General features: G+C 44.4%; 1 protein-coding gene across 3 annotated transcripts in view; it reads left to right on the top strand.

Annotated features, from left to right (window-relative positions):
* The window catches only part of nadsyn1 (NAD synthetase 1), a 60,851-nt gene that overhangs the window by 27,871 nt on the left and 17,678 nt on the right, over positions 1–15,302 (top strand). For 2 of the 3 annotated variants that reach the window (XM_034079578.1, XM_034079582.1), the window contains exons 14-16: positions 7,929–8,097; positions 9,823–9,958; positions 11,175–11,281. In XM_034079578.1, the coding sequence (XP_033935469.1) occupies positions 7,929–8,097; positions 9,823–9,958; positions 11,175–11,281 (412 nt within the window). The remainder of the gene's footprint in view (positions 1–7,928; positions 8,098–9,822; positions 9,959–11,174; positions 11,282–15,302) is intronic. The other variant, XM_034079590.1, reaches the window with a different exon arrangement.

The following is a 15,302-nucleotide window of genomic DNA, read 5'->3' as shown; positions in this document are numbered from 1 at the left end:
AAATAGGCCAAGCAGCATCTTAACAACACTGCATTTAATTATGTTTTCATATTACTTTTTTGGGGATGAATGGGGATTTTCTTTGCCATCTGTTCTTCCTGCACTTTGAATCTACACACACAGTTGAGGCCTAAATGATTAGCCCCCCAGGAGTTATGGAACATTTTCCTAAAATTCTTCCCAATGTTTCCAACATTGATAACACTTGATATAATCAAACATTCACCAGTGCTATTTAGTAGCTTTTGGTACATTTTGGAAGATAAAATAAGTTTTTAGGCTTGCTGTATATCAAATATAGTGAAAAATGGGTTGGTCAAAAATATCACAACTCCCTCGCCCCTCTGCTGTTCTGCTGTTCTGCTCCCTCCGCTGAAATTATGAATGAAAAGCGTATAGTAATCATAGATAACACGGCAGGGTCCGTGACAGTTTGTTTTCATCTGATTTCAAATAAACAAAGTCTTTGTTTTTAGAATATTAAACTTGTTTTGCCAAATTCAGATGATAAAAACAACTTGTAAGCTTGTAAAGGCATAATTACAAGAGGCAACTTAACGTCACAGCAGGCATAACAACAGCCGGTGTTTCTTGTGAGGGTTTCCCCCGGGAAACAAACACAATACACACAAACGCGTCACAGATTATTTTGCGGTATTTGAAATCATGTACGCAGCTCGCGACGTAACTAGGAGTCTAGTGGATGGTATCAGTACTTTTATTATTAATTACGTTGTTTATAAATTAATGCGGCCCCCCGACCGCCATTTGCCCATCCCTGCTCTACGGCATACCATCCAACCTCCTCAATAAACTCCAACATATCCAGAAATCTACTGCTCGCCTCCTCACCCACACCCGCACCCGAGACCACATCACTCCGTCCTCCAGAACCTCCACTGGCTCCCCGTCCGTCAAAGAATCAACTTCAAAGTTCTCATGATTACTCACAAAGCCCTCAACAATCAGGCCCCCCTACCTCACAGACCTGCTGCACCACCACGCTGCCTCCGCTCATCAGAAGCCAACCTCCTATCCATCCCCACCCGCATCAATCACCGGACTTGGGGGGACAGAGCCTTCTCCGTCGCTGCCCCCTCCCTCTGGAACTCACTCCCACAACCCATCAGAGACTGCACTGACCTCACCACCTTCAACACACTCACCTCTTCAATCTGGCTTTTAATGTGTGATTGTTTTTGTTTTATTTGACTTTAACTTTAACTATATATATTTATTTGTTGTTCTTTTCTTTTCACTATATCTGTAAAGCGTCTTTGAACATCTGTAAAAGCGCTAACAAAATAAATCTATTATCATTATTAGATAATTATTATTATAATAATAATAAGCTTGCCACGGAGCCCGGCCGGGCCCAGCCCGAAAAGGCAACGTGGGCAACACCTCCGCTTCTCCGTCCCGCGGGCCCACCACCTACGGGAAACAACGATGGGGTCGGGTGCGCTGCCAGAAGGGTGGCAGTGAAAGCGGAGGGTCTCGAAGGACCAGACCCGGGCGACAGAAGCTGGCTTTGGGGACGTGGAACGTCACCTCTCTGGGGGGGAAGGAGCCGGAGCTTGTGCGGGAGGTGGAGCGGTACCAGTTGGATCTGGTTGGGCTCGCCTCTACGCACAGCGTCGGCTCTGGAACCTTACTTCTGGATAGGGGTTGGACGCTATTCTTCTCCGGAGTTGCTCAAGGTGTGAGGCGCCGGGCGGGTGTGGGGATACTCACAAGTCCCCGGTTGGGTGCTTCGTTGTTGGAGTTTACCCCAGTGGACGAGAGGGTCGCCTCCCTACGCCTGCGGGTTATGGGGGGGAAAACTCTGACTGTTGTGTGTGCTTATGCACCCAACAGCAGTTCAGAGTATTCGGCCTTCTTGGAGACCCTGGAAAGAGTCCTGTATGGGGCTCCTGAAGGGGACTCCTTAGTCTTGCTGTGAGACTTCAACGCACATGTGGGCAATGATGGAGACACTTGGAGGGGCGTGATTGGGAGGAACGGCCCCCCTGATCTGAACCGGAGTGGTGGTTTGTTACTGGACTTCTGTGCTAGTCATGGATTGGCCATGACAAACACCATGTTCGAACATAAGGATGCTCATAAGTGTACGTGGTACCAGAGCACCCTAGGCAGAAGGTCCATGATCGATTTTGTTATCGTATCATCGGACCTGAGGCCGTATGTTTTGGACACTCGGGTAAAGAGAGGGGCGGAGTTGTCAACTGATCACCATCTGGTGGTGAGTTGGGTCGAGTGGCGGGGGAAGCCTCTGGATAGACCTGGTAAGCCCAAACGTGTAGTTCGGGTGAACTGGGAACGTCTGGAGGAGGCCCAAGTTCAGGAGGCCTTCAACTCACACCTCCGGCGGAGCTTTTCGTGCATTCCTGTGGAGGTTGGGGACATTGAACCAGAGTGGTCGGTGTTCAAAGCCTCTATTGCCGAAGCCGCGGCGGGGAGCTGTGGTCTCAAGGTCCTAGGTGCCTCAAGGGGCGGTAACCCTCGAACCTCCTGGTGGACACCGGTGGTCAGGGAAGCCGTCCGACTGAAGAAGGAGGCCTTCAGGGATTTGTTATCCCGGGGGACTCCCGAGGCAGTTGCAAGGTACCGACAGGCCCGAAGGGCAGCAGCCTCATCCGTGGCCGAGGCAAAGCAGCGGGTGTGGGAGAAGTTCGGAGAAGACATGGAGAAGGACTTTCGGGCGGCACCAAAGTTGTTCTGGAAAACTGTCCGACACCTCAGGAGGGGGAAGCAGAGAACCATCCAAGCTGTGTACAGTAAGGATGGGACGTTGTTGACCTCAACTGATGGAGTGTTGGGGCGTTGGAAGGAACACTTTGAGGAACTCCTGAACCCGACAACTCCGCCCTCTATGTTAGAGGCAGAGCTGGAGTATGAACACCAATCTCCCGGGGGGAGGTCACTGAGGTCGTCAAACAACTCCACAGTGGCAAAGCCCCGGGGGTGGATGAGATCCGCCCGGAAATGCTGAAGGCTCTGGGTGTTGAGGGACTGTCATGGTTGACACGTCTCATCAACGTTGCGTGGAAGTCGGAAACAGTACCGAAGGAGTGGCAGACCGGGGTGGTGGTCCCCCTTTTCAAAAAGGGGGATCAGAGGGTGTGTGCCAATTACAGAGGCATCACACTACTCAGCCTCCCCGGGAAAGTTTACTCTAAGGTACTCAAAAGGAGGGTCAGGCCGATTGTCGAACCTCAGATTGAGGAGGAACAATGCGGATTCCGTCCTGGTCGTGGAACGACGGATCAGCTTTTTACTCTCGCAAGGATCCTGGAGGGGGCCTGGGAGTACGCTTATCCGGTCTACATGTGTTTTGTAGACTTGGAGAAGGCGTATGACCGAGTTCCCAGGGAGTTACTGTGGGAGGTGCTGCGGGAGTATGGGGTGAGGGGGTCTCTACTCAGGGCCATCCAATCTCTGTACTCCCAAAGCGAGAGCTGTGTCCGGGTCCTCGGCAGGAAGTCGGACCCATTTCCGGTGAGGGTTGGCCTCCGCCAGGGCTGCGCTTTGTCACCAATCCTGTTTGTAATATACATGGATCGGATTTCGAGCCGTAGTCGTGGGGGGGGGGGTCTGCAGTTCGGTGGACTAAGGATTGCACCACTGCTTTTTGCAGATGATGTGGTTCTAATGGCTTCATCGGTCTGCGACCTTCAGCACTCACTGGATCGGTTCGCAACCGAGTGTGAAGCGGCTGGGATGAGGATCAGCACCTCCAAATCTGACGCCATGGTTCTCAGCAGGAAACCGATGGACTGTCCACTCCAAGTAGGGAATGAGTCCTTACCCCAAGTGAAGGAGTTCAAGTATCTCGGGGTCTTGTTCTCGAGTGAGGGAACAATGGAGCGTGAGATGGGCCGGAGAATCGGAGCAGCGGGAGCGGTATTGCAGTCGCTTTACCGCACCGTTGTGACGAAAAGGGAGCTGAGCCAGAAGGCAAAGCTCTCTGTCTACCGGGCCATTTTCGTTCCTACCCTCACCTATGGTCATGAAGGATGGGTCATGACCGAAAGAACGAGATCGCGGATACAAGCGGCCGAGATGGGTTTCCTCCGCCGGGTGGCTGGTGTCTCCCTTAGAGATAAGGTGAGAAGTTCGGTCATCAGGGAGGGACTCGGAGTTGAGCCGCTCCTCCTTCGCGTCGAAAGAAGCCAGTTGAGGTGCTTCGGGCACCTAGTTAGGATGCCACCTGGGCGCCTCCCTAGGGAGGTGTCAGAGCTGGTTGATGTCGCCAGGGAAAAGAAAGTTTGGGGCTCTCTGCTGGAACTGCTACCCCCGCGACCCGACCACGGATAAGCGGGAGAAGATGGATGGATGGATGGATAAGCTTTAAAAACATTGCCTTTTTTTCTATTTCTCTTCTGAGGATCTCATTTATCTCCCCCCTTGTTTCCTTAATTTGTTGTAATGCCGATTGATTTGTCTCCATTTCTCTCCATTTTTCTATTTTGTGTTTGTATGTGGCAAGCCAGGCCTTTTTTTGTGATGCTGTTAGGGCGATCAGCTTTCCACGGAGAACAGCCTTCAAAGCATCCCACAGTAGCATATAGAGAGGCGAAGTCCCTTCCCTTCCGGTTGAGCTCCATGGGACCTTATTTCTGAAAAGTTATGCATTGAAGTCAATGGAGAGAGAAAGATTATCTTTCGATCCCGTTTGAATTGTGCCAACACGTCCAGAAGAATGTCATGCAAAGCTGCCTGCCTTCCTTTCTCTCTGAACTGCCTGGTCTTTTTAATGTTTAATGTCAACCATTTGTGCAGATAGCATGAAGTACAAAAGATCGGCGATCGCCGATGCTAGCGTTAGCATTTCTCCCCCGGGCTTAAGTTGTGTATTATAGAATGATCACACCGATGTGACAGTACTCTTCAAAGGGTTCACGAAATATGACTACTACTGTACTCTTACTGTTTAACATCTTGGGTTACTTAATGTTACTTCATGTTAAGGCTAATAAAAATGACACGGCTGTAATGCTAACTAACGTGCTAGCTACTAGCTAGGTAGCTAACTTGTTCCAGCCACTCCTGGTCCTTTCATCAGACGGGAAGCGAAAGAACGAGCAAGACCCAATGCTGCTATGATAACAACCTGGTACTAAGCACACAAGCATCTTGTTAAAGTTATCTTATCTCAGCCAGCGCCATATAGATAGATTCTATCTATCTATATGGCGATAGATAGAATCTATCAGCGCCATATAGATTCTATCTATATGGCGCTGATCTTAGCCATCTCTTAGTGGAGGAAAACAGTTATGACATCATCTGGGATTTGTAGTCTTTCTAGTTGTGTATTTTTCATAGTCTCACTGTATATTTTAACAGTTTTACGACAAACTGTGAAATGGAAATTATTATTTAAGATTGACATACATCATATGTGTAATTCGTAGCACAATTCAAACGGGATCGAAAGATAATCTTTCTCTCTCCATTGACTTCAATACAAACTTTTTCCGAAATAAGGTCCCATGAGTCCCACCGGAAGGGGAGGGACTTCGCCTCTATACATTTACCAATGTCACCACTGCATTTTCAAGTTTTCCTTTCACTAATACATATCGTCCCTCTTTGTCCCTAACTTCTTTATGGAGTTCAAATTGAACTGCATTTGAAATAAGGATAGCCACTCCCCTCTTCTGACTAGGTTTGTAAGAACTATAGAATGTATTTTTAATTTGTCATACTCCTGTTGAGGCAGATGAGTTTCTTGTAAAAATAGTACTTGGGCCTTTTCTTTTTTCAATTTAGCCAGGACCTTGCTCCTTTTTAACTGGATTATTCATCCCATTTACATTAAGTGACACCAATTTTATATTATTGTACGGCATTTAAATTACCCAATCCTTTCCATTCACAAAACTCCAGACAACTGAAAACTACACAGACCTGAACATCTGGTCTACATGTAGTGAACGTAGAACGTAAAAAGAAAAACGTAGACTTCCAAGGTAGGGTGATTCCTCGCCACAATAAATCCCCGTTGGCAGGAAGAGGGGAAAGCCCCCTCACTAGAGGTGAAACACGCAATCTCACAATTCCTAGTAGTCCAACGGCACCCGATAACAATTATATAATCCAAATGAAGTTGTGACAAATATATACAGTGAATATATAATATGAATATGTTAGTCTCGGGAGGGATCCGCGCTGCAATGTCTTGGTCTGGTGGAGACGCTCCATCTCCAGGTACAGCTCCGAAGCGTTGTGGTCTGGTATCTCCACGGAGAAACCTCTCCTCCTCAGGAGGCTGCATCTGGCGCACTGTCATATGTGCCTGTTCCCGAGTCCCAGTGAATGCGCATGCTGTCGAGAGGTGTCTGGAAACGTATAGGTTTCTCCTTAAGGACCCTCTTTATTCCCACGTACGCCTTGCGCTTCAGGACGACCTCTGTTGCATAGTCGTGATTGAACGATAGACGTCGCCCTTCCATCAGTATCTTTTTTTTCCAGGCTTTTTTCAGTACCACCCCTGCGAAATGAACCATTGTAGACCATGGTAGAACATGGTTAATTTAACCATGGTATAACCATGGTAGAACATGGTTGGGATATGGCACCACAGTCAACCATGGTAGAGCACTGATATAAACCATGGTCTACCATGGACATAAACCATGGTCTACCAGACTGGAAATAATATAAATTCATACAAGCTTTTCAATAGTTTCAAGCATTTAATTTTAAAATATTTGTATAGATCATGTTAATTGCACTTAATTTCATCTACAGTACACTGTCACTCTATAGTTGCACACACACTCATTAAATGCTCATTAAACAGTTGGTGAAAATGTAAAGACTATTTTATATACTTTCACCAGGTGACGGTGCCTGCATGAGCCTCATTAGAATGATTGTCGACCATGGTTTCTGTAGACCATGGTTTCTTGAGATGACATTGTGACCATGGTAGGTTGACCATGGTAGACCATGGTTTCTTCCCCATGGTACTGTGACCATCATGGTATTTTGTGGTCAACCATGGTATTACCATGGTTGGCAATGGAATACCATGGTGACCATGGTCACATGGTCAACCATGGTTACGTTTCGCAGGGGCATTTCTTTGGTGGTAAACTCCAGAAAGTTCACCACTATGGAACTAAAGCGAGTTCGATTTTCAAAAGTTGATCCACAAAGTCAGACATGGAGTTACCTTCCTTCTCTTCGGGTACTCCATACATGCACATATTATTTCTCCTGGATCGACCTTCCAAATCCACTAGTTTCCCCTGCATGGCTCTCTGTTCTTTCATTGATTTAATCAAGGCATCTGACATAGCCATGTTTACTGTCTCCGCCTCATCGATTCGTTCCTCCGCTTCTTTCAGCCTCGTTTCGTGGGCCTGGGTTAGCGCGGAGTTTGCAGAACGTTTTTGGTACATTTCCTGCTTCATATCTTCGAGTTCAGATTTCATGTCTCCCTTGATTTCTTTTTTAAGTTTGTTTAAGTCCACTTTATGCTCAGCCCTGAAATCGCATATTTCCTGGAGCACTGAGCATGGTGTCTGCCGAGTCCTGTTGTGAGCTAACGGAGCTTTGAGCGTCTTCCATCTCCGGTGAATTCTGTCTTTCTAGTTTGCCACCTTTCTTTTGACGTCTAGTTCTCTTTCCCCCTCTCATTCCAATAAAATTACATCGATTTGTATATTACTTGGCGAGTTAAGGGGATTGGTTTCATCAGGCATGATATAATTTAGTATCATTCGCATAACAGTGAAAATGTACCGAGTGATTCCTTATAATATTGCACATAAACAAGATTCTTCAAGCGTAGTGGAACGCCATATCCTTTCATGTTGTCTTGACTTTTGCCTTATTTTGCGGGTTTCGCCATTATGCCATGGAGCTAGTCTTTGTTTTTTTTATAAGATTCCTCCCTTTTCCCTCCCCTCTCTCAGAAAGCCAGGTGCTGGAGGACGTCCGCAGAGTGGTAGGGGAGGACACCTACTGTCCCCAGAGCCCTGCAGAGCTGTGTGGTCACATGTTCACCACCTGCTACATGGCCAGTGAGAACTCCTCACTGGACACATGCAGCCGGGCCAGAGAGCTGGCGAATCAGATCGGCAGGTAGGCGGGACTGCACCTACAGGGCTTTCTTAGAATACATTGTGAGATGCTACGTGCTGTAGCAACTAATAAGTGATGCAAATATGAGTTAATGTTATCACAATCACTGTCATAATACTAGAGTGTGATATAAAAAAATATGCCTAAGTAAATGTCTTTTTTTGAAGTTTTATCAATTGTATGCAATGGGCAGAGATTTAAAGCATACTGAGGAAAAAAGAAAATGTTGGAAAATAACAATGTCTATGTCGAAGTGTAACCTTCTTGCAGTGAGACATGAAAGTGTTATCATCTAACTCTAACTTATGAGCGGATTTCTTTTAGTAACAAGAAACTAAAAAGCTGTATGTTTGGTATAACAATATTTCCTTTACATGAACAATGACAGGGGACGGATGAGTTACCGACCGACCGAATTTATCTTAAATTCAACCGAATTTAAGATAAATTGGAGTAAAGATTCCAGGAGCAAATTGTAAGACTACTGCCTCACAAGAAGGCTGAACAGGATACAAAAAATACAGTCTGAACATCATATATATTATCTTTTCAATCTATTTTTATTTATATCTTTATAAACAAGGACCGTGTATAGAATAACATTCATCTCAAAAACAGAAGAGATGGTTTATCGTACCATAGGTTAAACATCATTATTAATACAGGCCATTATATCATTATCATTTTGTATTAGGGAGTCTAATAATTTCCTGTAGAGTTTTTATTTCTTTTAAACATAAATATGTGTTCCCGGTGTGTAAGGAGACTCACTAAGTGTCAGAAAATAAAACCCTCTCTCTTTTCCTCCTTACCCACATCTCTAAAAACGGGGGTACAATGGAGCTGATCCACATTTGCTGCTTCATATCGACATTACTAAAATGTGGGCTGGTTTTACGTTGAACTCCTTTCGTCCCCATACACAGTCGCTAGCTGAAGCCCCTCCCTCAGCTGTGTGTCTGTGTATTCAGCAGGATGTCTATGAGAGACCCTTAGAGTAAAGTTTAACAACAATATAAATATATATAATACATATAATGGCACTGTTCTAGCGGTAAACACTGAATAAAGAACATGTCAAGCTATGTGCTGTATCAGAAACAATGCACGACTTGTTTTGGAAGTAATATGGTCTGTGTTTACATTAGCAAGCATCGCTAACACTCAGAGCTAACCTGTACTGGAGAGAATACGTGTAAAGAAGCCAGATATAAAAAGGTACTGTCCTTGTAGTAAACCCGCGAGAGAGAAAGCGTTTGAGCTCCATACTGTTTCAGAAATAATGCTTGATGTGGTTTGGAACATACTATGGCGTTTAATCATGGCAGCGTTTAGCTGAATCAGCACTTTATTAACAGGGGCTGTTTTGCTCAAAATACCAAACAGATCACCAATTGTAGCATGCGTCATACCCCTCTATAGAGTGGTGCAGTGACGAGTCCTAAAACCAGGAAGTGAGTTAGCATTTTACCACTACCGGTTCCCTCGTCTCAGAGAACCATGCGCAGTTTGCTTCCGGGTAAATACGTCATCCCTGCACCACTCTATAGAAGGGTATGACGCATGCTACAATGGGTGATCTGTTTGGTATTTTGAGCAAAACACTTCAGAGACATGTTTTGTATAGATATGGTCCTATAATATGTTGTTCAAATAAGGCGTAATAGGTGAGCTTCAAAGTTGCTTTGAAATAAACATGTCATCCTTTCATCTCTTGGTCTGCAGCACACACATGAATATTAACATAGATATGGCGGTGAAAGGCATTCTGGGTATCTTCTCCGTGGTTACTGGAAGCTGGCCAAAGTTCCGCGCTTATGGAGGCAGCCCCAGAGAAAACCTGGCTCTGCAGAACGTCCAGGTCAGACCCTCTCACACTGAGTTTCTCACCACTCCGCATACTGCATTCATTTTTTCCTTTACACAATTGATTGCTTTTCACTCGTGGTGTCTGTTAAGCTTTTTCCATCTATAAGTATAAGCAGTGGGGATGGGTATCGAGAACCGGTACTAAGTCAGTACCGGTACCTGATTGGACGGTATTGGTATACCGTTAAGCCGCTGGACAAACGGTGCTGCTATCGGCATATGAATCACGCTACTTCCTTAGTTTAAACAATTCTGGTTGGTTGGGAACCCTCATCCCGTGTGACGTATCCGGTGTGAGTACCACTCTGATTGGCCACTGTGAATGCCACTCGTCATCTCTCCTAACAGCGCTCTTATTATTGTGAGACTCCCGGGGACAGACCATAGCAGGGGCAGACACAACGTCTTGCTAGAAACAGCGTCTCAATGCTTCTTAACATTTAACAACCTATTAATGATGCATACCCACTTAACGGGAAGAAACTCAGCTAACAGACGATATTAACCATTTGACCCACACGGAACAGAAGTCCAACACCAAGAGTCTAAATCAACACTTAGCGAACTTCCATCATTACAATTATAAATAATAAACACAATAAATGGATTATAATTGTTAGCCGACCGGAGCTTCTGGTTTAGGAGGTGCCCTAATTACCACCCCCCTTCCAGAGACACACTGTCAAACTCACTCATACCTGCTTGGTATGACATTGAAAAAGTTACATTAAATAATAAATACAAATAAATTACAATAAAATGACTATTGTTTAATCTTCACATCTTGTAATCATGTCTATAATTTTGAGCACCAAATTATTGAAAAGTATCGAAAAATACCGGTATCGATCAAATCCTAACAATACCCATTCCTAATAAGCAGTGTCTATCCAGGCTGTGTACCCACCAGGGGGAGTTTCTCCCGCACACTGTGAAGGACATGAACACTCAGAGACAGTGATGATATAATGATTGTTTTGACTAAGATTTAAGGAGCCACAGAAATGTCTCATCTTTAAAAGAAGTGTGTGTGTGTGTGTGTGTGTGTGTGTGTGTGTGTGTGTGTGTGTGTGTGTGTGTGTGTGTGTGTGTGTGTGTGTGTGTGTGTGTGTGTGTGTGTGTGTGTGTGTGTGTGTGTGTGTGTGTGTGTGTGTGTGTGTGTGTGTGTGTGTGTGTGTGTGTGTGTGTGTGTGTGTGTGTGTTGGCAGGCTCGGGTCCGAATGGTCCTGGCCTACCTGTTTGCCCAGCTGGGCCTGTGGGCCCGGGGGAGGCCGGGGGGACTGCTGGTGCTGGGTTCAGCCAACGTAGATGAGAGGTATTACGTGTGAGAAAATAAATGCTGCTAAAACCCATATTTCCAAACCACATCACAATAATGAATCGTGAATGCACATACAGTCCACACTGTCCAGTTCTATATTATATTAGTGTAATTAAAAAAAGTTTATGATGAATAGGACAGACCAATAAAATGTGACGTACAGAACCTGACATGATACATTTCATCCTCTTTGAATAGGGGTGCCCACACTTTTTCAGCTTGGGAGCTACTTTTAAAATGACCAAGTCAAAATGATCTACCCACGTTAAGAATGCTAAACATATACCTTGTGTTGGTGTACCTTGCATAACTGCATGAACCCGTATGGCACAATACAACTCGGTACATGTTTGGTCATTACGTCAATTGTAGACCCTTTCTTGGTAACACTTTATATTAAGGTACACAAAATAACCATCAACTTGTTAATTAACATGCATATTAGCAGTATATTGGCCCTTTATTAGTCATTATAAAACACTTATTAATGCCTTATTCTACATGACCGTATTCTACAAGTACTAAGCCATTAGTTGAGAGTTTTTCCTCGATAACCCTCTAATTAGTGCTGATTTGTTGCAAGTAAGGAAGTTGTTGAACATGAGTTCTGGTCTTAATATGCTCTGCTCAATATGGGCCTGATAAGGCAGAAGTACCACAAGAACAGTAATTCTCCCATAATAACACTTAACAAATATGATCTCTTCTTATGTAACAAGACATGTAACTTTAAGTGTTAATTGTGTCTAAATAACTCAAAATTAGGTATTTATATCCAAGAACATGTTCCCTATTCTAAAGTGAAGTCTTGTTCATAACCAATAAGCTAGTAGTTTGACTCTAATTAGGTATTGTTATGGAAATCTGAGACCCAACTCTGTGGAGAGCACAAGTCAAAGTGATCAAAACAAATAAATGGTGAATCAGACAGAGTTGTCTTTGTGGTTATTTATTTGAAGCTTCAAATACATAAGATACAATAAAAATAGACACAGGTCTCACAGAGCATAGAATAGTCTGTGCGAGTGTGCGCCATACAATGTGGTAGCAAAGCTTATATAGAGAAGGAGTGGGAAGCTCAGAAAGCTGTCTTCAGCGGGAGATAGCATAACGGTCCCAGAGTAGGGAAGTTCTGGTGTGACTTTGTGTGAGTCTCAACCCAGGAGCCAAAGCAGCTCTGTGGCCTTGAAGCGCCTGGGAATAAACCCACAGTAGAGTATGAGAAGAAAACAGCACATCTCAGGAAATGATATAGGTGTTTTACAATGGTTTGAGAAGCATTTGGTTTAAGCATATAAGGATATAATAAAAATGTCCACTACAGTATTTATATCTAAGAACATGTTCCCTATTTTAAAGTGAAGTCTTGTTCATAAGCAATAAGCAAGTAGTTGCAACAAATCAGCACTAATTAGAGGGTTATTGAGGAAAAACTCTCAACTAATGGCTTATTACTTGTAGAATACGGTCATGCAGAATAAGGCATTAATAAGTGTTTTATAATGACTAATAAAGAGCCAATATACTGCTAATATGCATGTTAATTAACAACTAGTTGATGGTTAATTTGTGTACCTTAATATAAAGTGTTTCCCCTTTCTTTAGTAGAATCGTATACATTGGAAGGCTAACGAGGCGATCAGCTCGCCGGTGAATAGCAGCTGGCGTGGAGAACTGCGTGTTAGGAAAGATGAGATCTCAGACTGGCTTACCGGTACGTCAATCAAGTGGCAAATGCCATCGTAAGGATGGATTTTTCAATGCCATGCGATCTACCCACACTACCTTTGCGATCAACGTATTGGGCACCCCTGACCTTGAACATAACAAACCAAACCAGGATAAAACGTCATAATTATTATTTTATTAACATCTGACGGTTTCTTTAACATAAATTAGCATAATTGTTCGAGGAAAATCTGCCCGTTTGCCCCTGCTGGCAAAACAAGATACAAAACATTTCTTTATTGTTTTTCCTCATGATATTTCATTCAAAATATTCACAAAAATATTACCTTTTCATTGAAGTAAAATTATTGAAAGAAAATAAAAAGTTGACTTTAAATAAATATTTTTGTCCAAACATGTGTGCCACAATTATTGGCATCCCTAGGAAATCCTATGTTTAAAATCTAACCGAAGTATATTTCCAGTCATATCTTACATTTTTAGGTTCACCTGTTTGATTAGGAACTCTTAATTGGTCAACCATGACTTCCTGTTTCACTGGGGTATTAATATGAGGTGACACAGGCCAAAATTCCCTTTGTCATTCATCACTATGGGAAAGACCCGAGAACACAGTGATGATCAGCGACGGAAAGTTGTTGAGCTGCACAAATTAGGAAATGGATATAAGAAAAGTAAGTGAAAATGAAGTGAAAATGCCCATTTCCACTATCAGGGCAATAATTAAGAAGTTTAAAGCAAGAGGAGATGTTAAGAATCAGCCTGGAAGAGGACGTGTGTGTACATTGACACCACACACAATGATGTGATGGTTCGACTGTCAAAAGAATCTCCAAGGATCACAGCTGGAGAATTGCAGAGGCTAGTTTAGTCTTGGGGTCAGAGTCTCCAAAACGACCATCAGACGCCACCTACATCACCACAAGTTGTTTGGGAGGGTTGCCAGAAAAAAGCCATTGCTGTCATTTAAAAACAAACTAAAGCGCCTACAGTTTGCCAAACGTTACTGGGACATTGAATTGGATAGGGTTATATGTCAGATGAGACCAAAATAGAGCTTTTTGGCAACAAACGTCAAAGGTGGGTTTGGACAGAAAGTTAGCCATACAGAAAAGCACCTTATACCCACTGTGAAGTATGGTGGTGGATCTTTGATGTTGTGGGGCTTTTTTTTCTTCCAAAGGCCCTGGACATCTTGTTAGGATACATGGTATCATGGACTCTATCAAATACCAGCAGATATTAAATGAAAACAGCCTCTGCCCGGACGCTTAAAATGGGCCGTGGTTGGACCTTCCAGGACAATGATCTGAAGCACACCTCAAAATCCCACGCAAGTCTAACTAAAAAAATGGCTTAGACCTCAGAGAGTTAAACTTGGGCCTGCAACCATAGTTTTACTGTTATGTACTGTTGGAAGCAGGCCTATTGTTTTTGGATATGTGTGGAGTTAGGTGGTCCGTGAGTGTTTTTTTATTGGTTAAGGCAGTGGTTCTGAAACTTTTTCTGTCAGGCCCCCCCTTTGGAGAAAAAAAAAAGTCGGCCCCCCCCCAACACAAATAGTCAGGCTCAGGCTGCGGCCACACGAGGACGAATTCGGTCGTTTGCGTTACTGTTTAGTGTCATATAGACCGTTCGGCCACACGAGGACGACCGAATACGGCACTAAACGACTGAGGAAACGATAACGGGTCCCAAGGTGGATAGAAAGGCATAGCAACTCTCTGGGGGGTCAAACGGCTCCGTGTGTACGCCCTATCCGAACATTTTCAGATCACTGATAGTGATTGCGCAATAGCCCCGCCTCTCCCCACCTCTTCTGCTCACCTCCGCTTACCCCGCGCCATTGCTGAAGTGTTTCGCCACCACCAACAACAACAACAATGGCGGATCGCAGAGTTGCTATCGTGCTCCGGACGCTATTGACCATGCTACAGTTGTTTGTGCAACATCTACAGCAATAATGATGAGGCAATAGCCCCGCCTCTCCCCACCTCTGCTGCTCACCCCCGCGTCAAAGTAAACTGCACCCTGAATTCAGATTATTTATCTTTCTCTCGATATGGACCTAAACGCGAGTGAAGTCTAATCTGACAGGACGGAGACACGCAGCTCTGCTCACCTGCAGCTCCTCCCGCTGCAGCAAAACACACACTTCAAGTCAGATCATCACCCTTAGCTATTTTAATTACCTCTCAAACTCCCTAAACTAGTTTATTTTTACTGTCGGCCGGGTCACTCATTACTGGATGAGCTGCTGCATGAGACAGACACTGGCGCTGTCCGAAGAGAGGGAGGAAAAAGAGAGGCTCCGTGTATTTTATTC

This window comes from Pseudochaenichthys georgianus, chromosome 3 (genome assembly GCF_902827115.2).
Source record: "Pseudochaenichthys georgianus chromosome 3, fPseGeo1.2, whole genome shotgun sequence".
Taxonomy (NCBI): domain Eukaryota; kingdom Metazoa; phylum Chordata; class Actinopteri; order Perciformes; family Channichthyidae; genus Pseudochaenichthys; species Pseudochaenichthys georgianus.
This window is presented reverse-complemented; position numbering and strand designations above follow the sequence as displayed.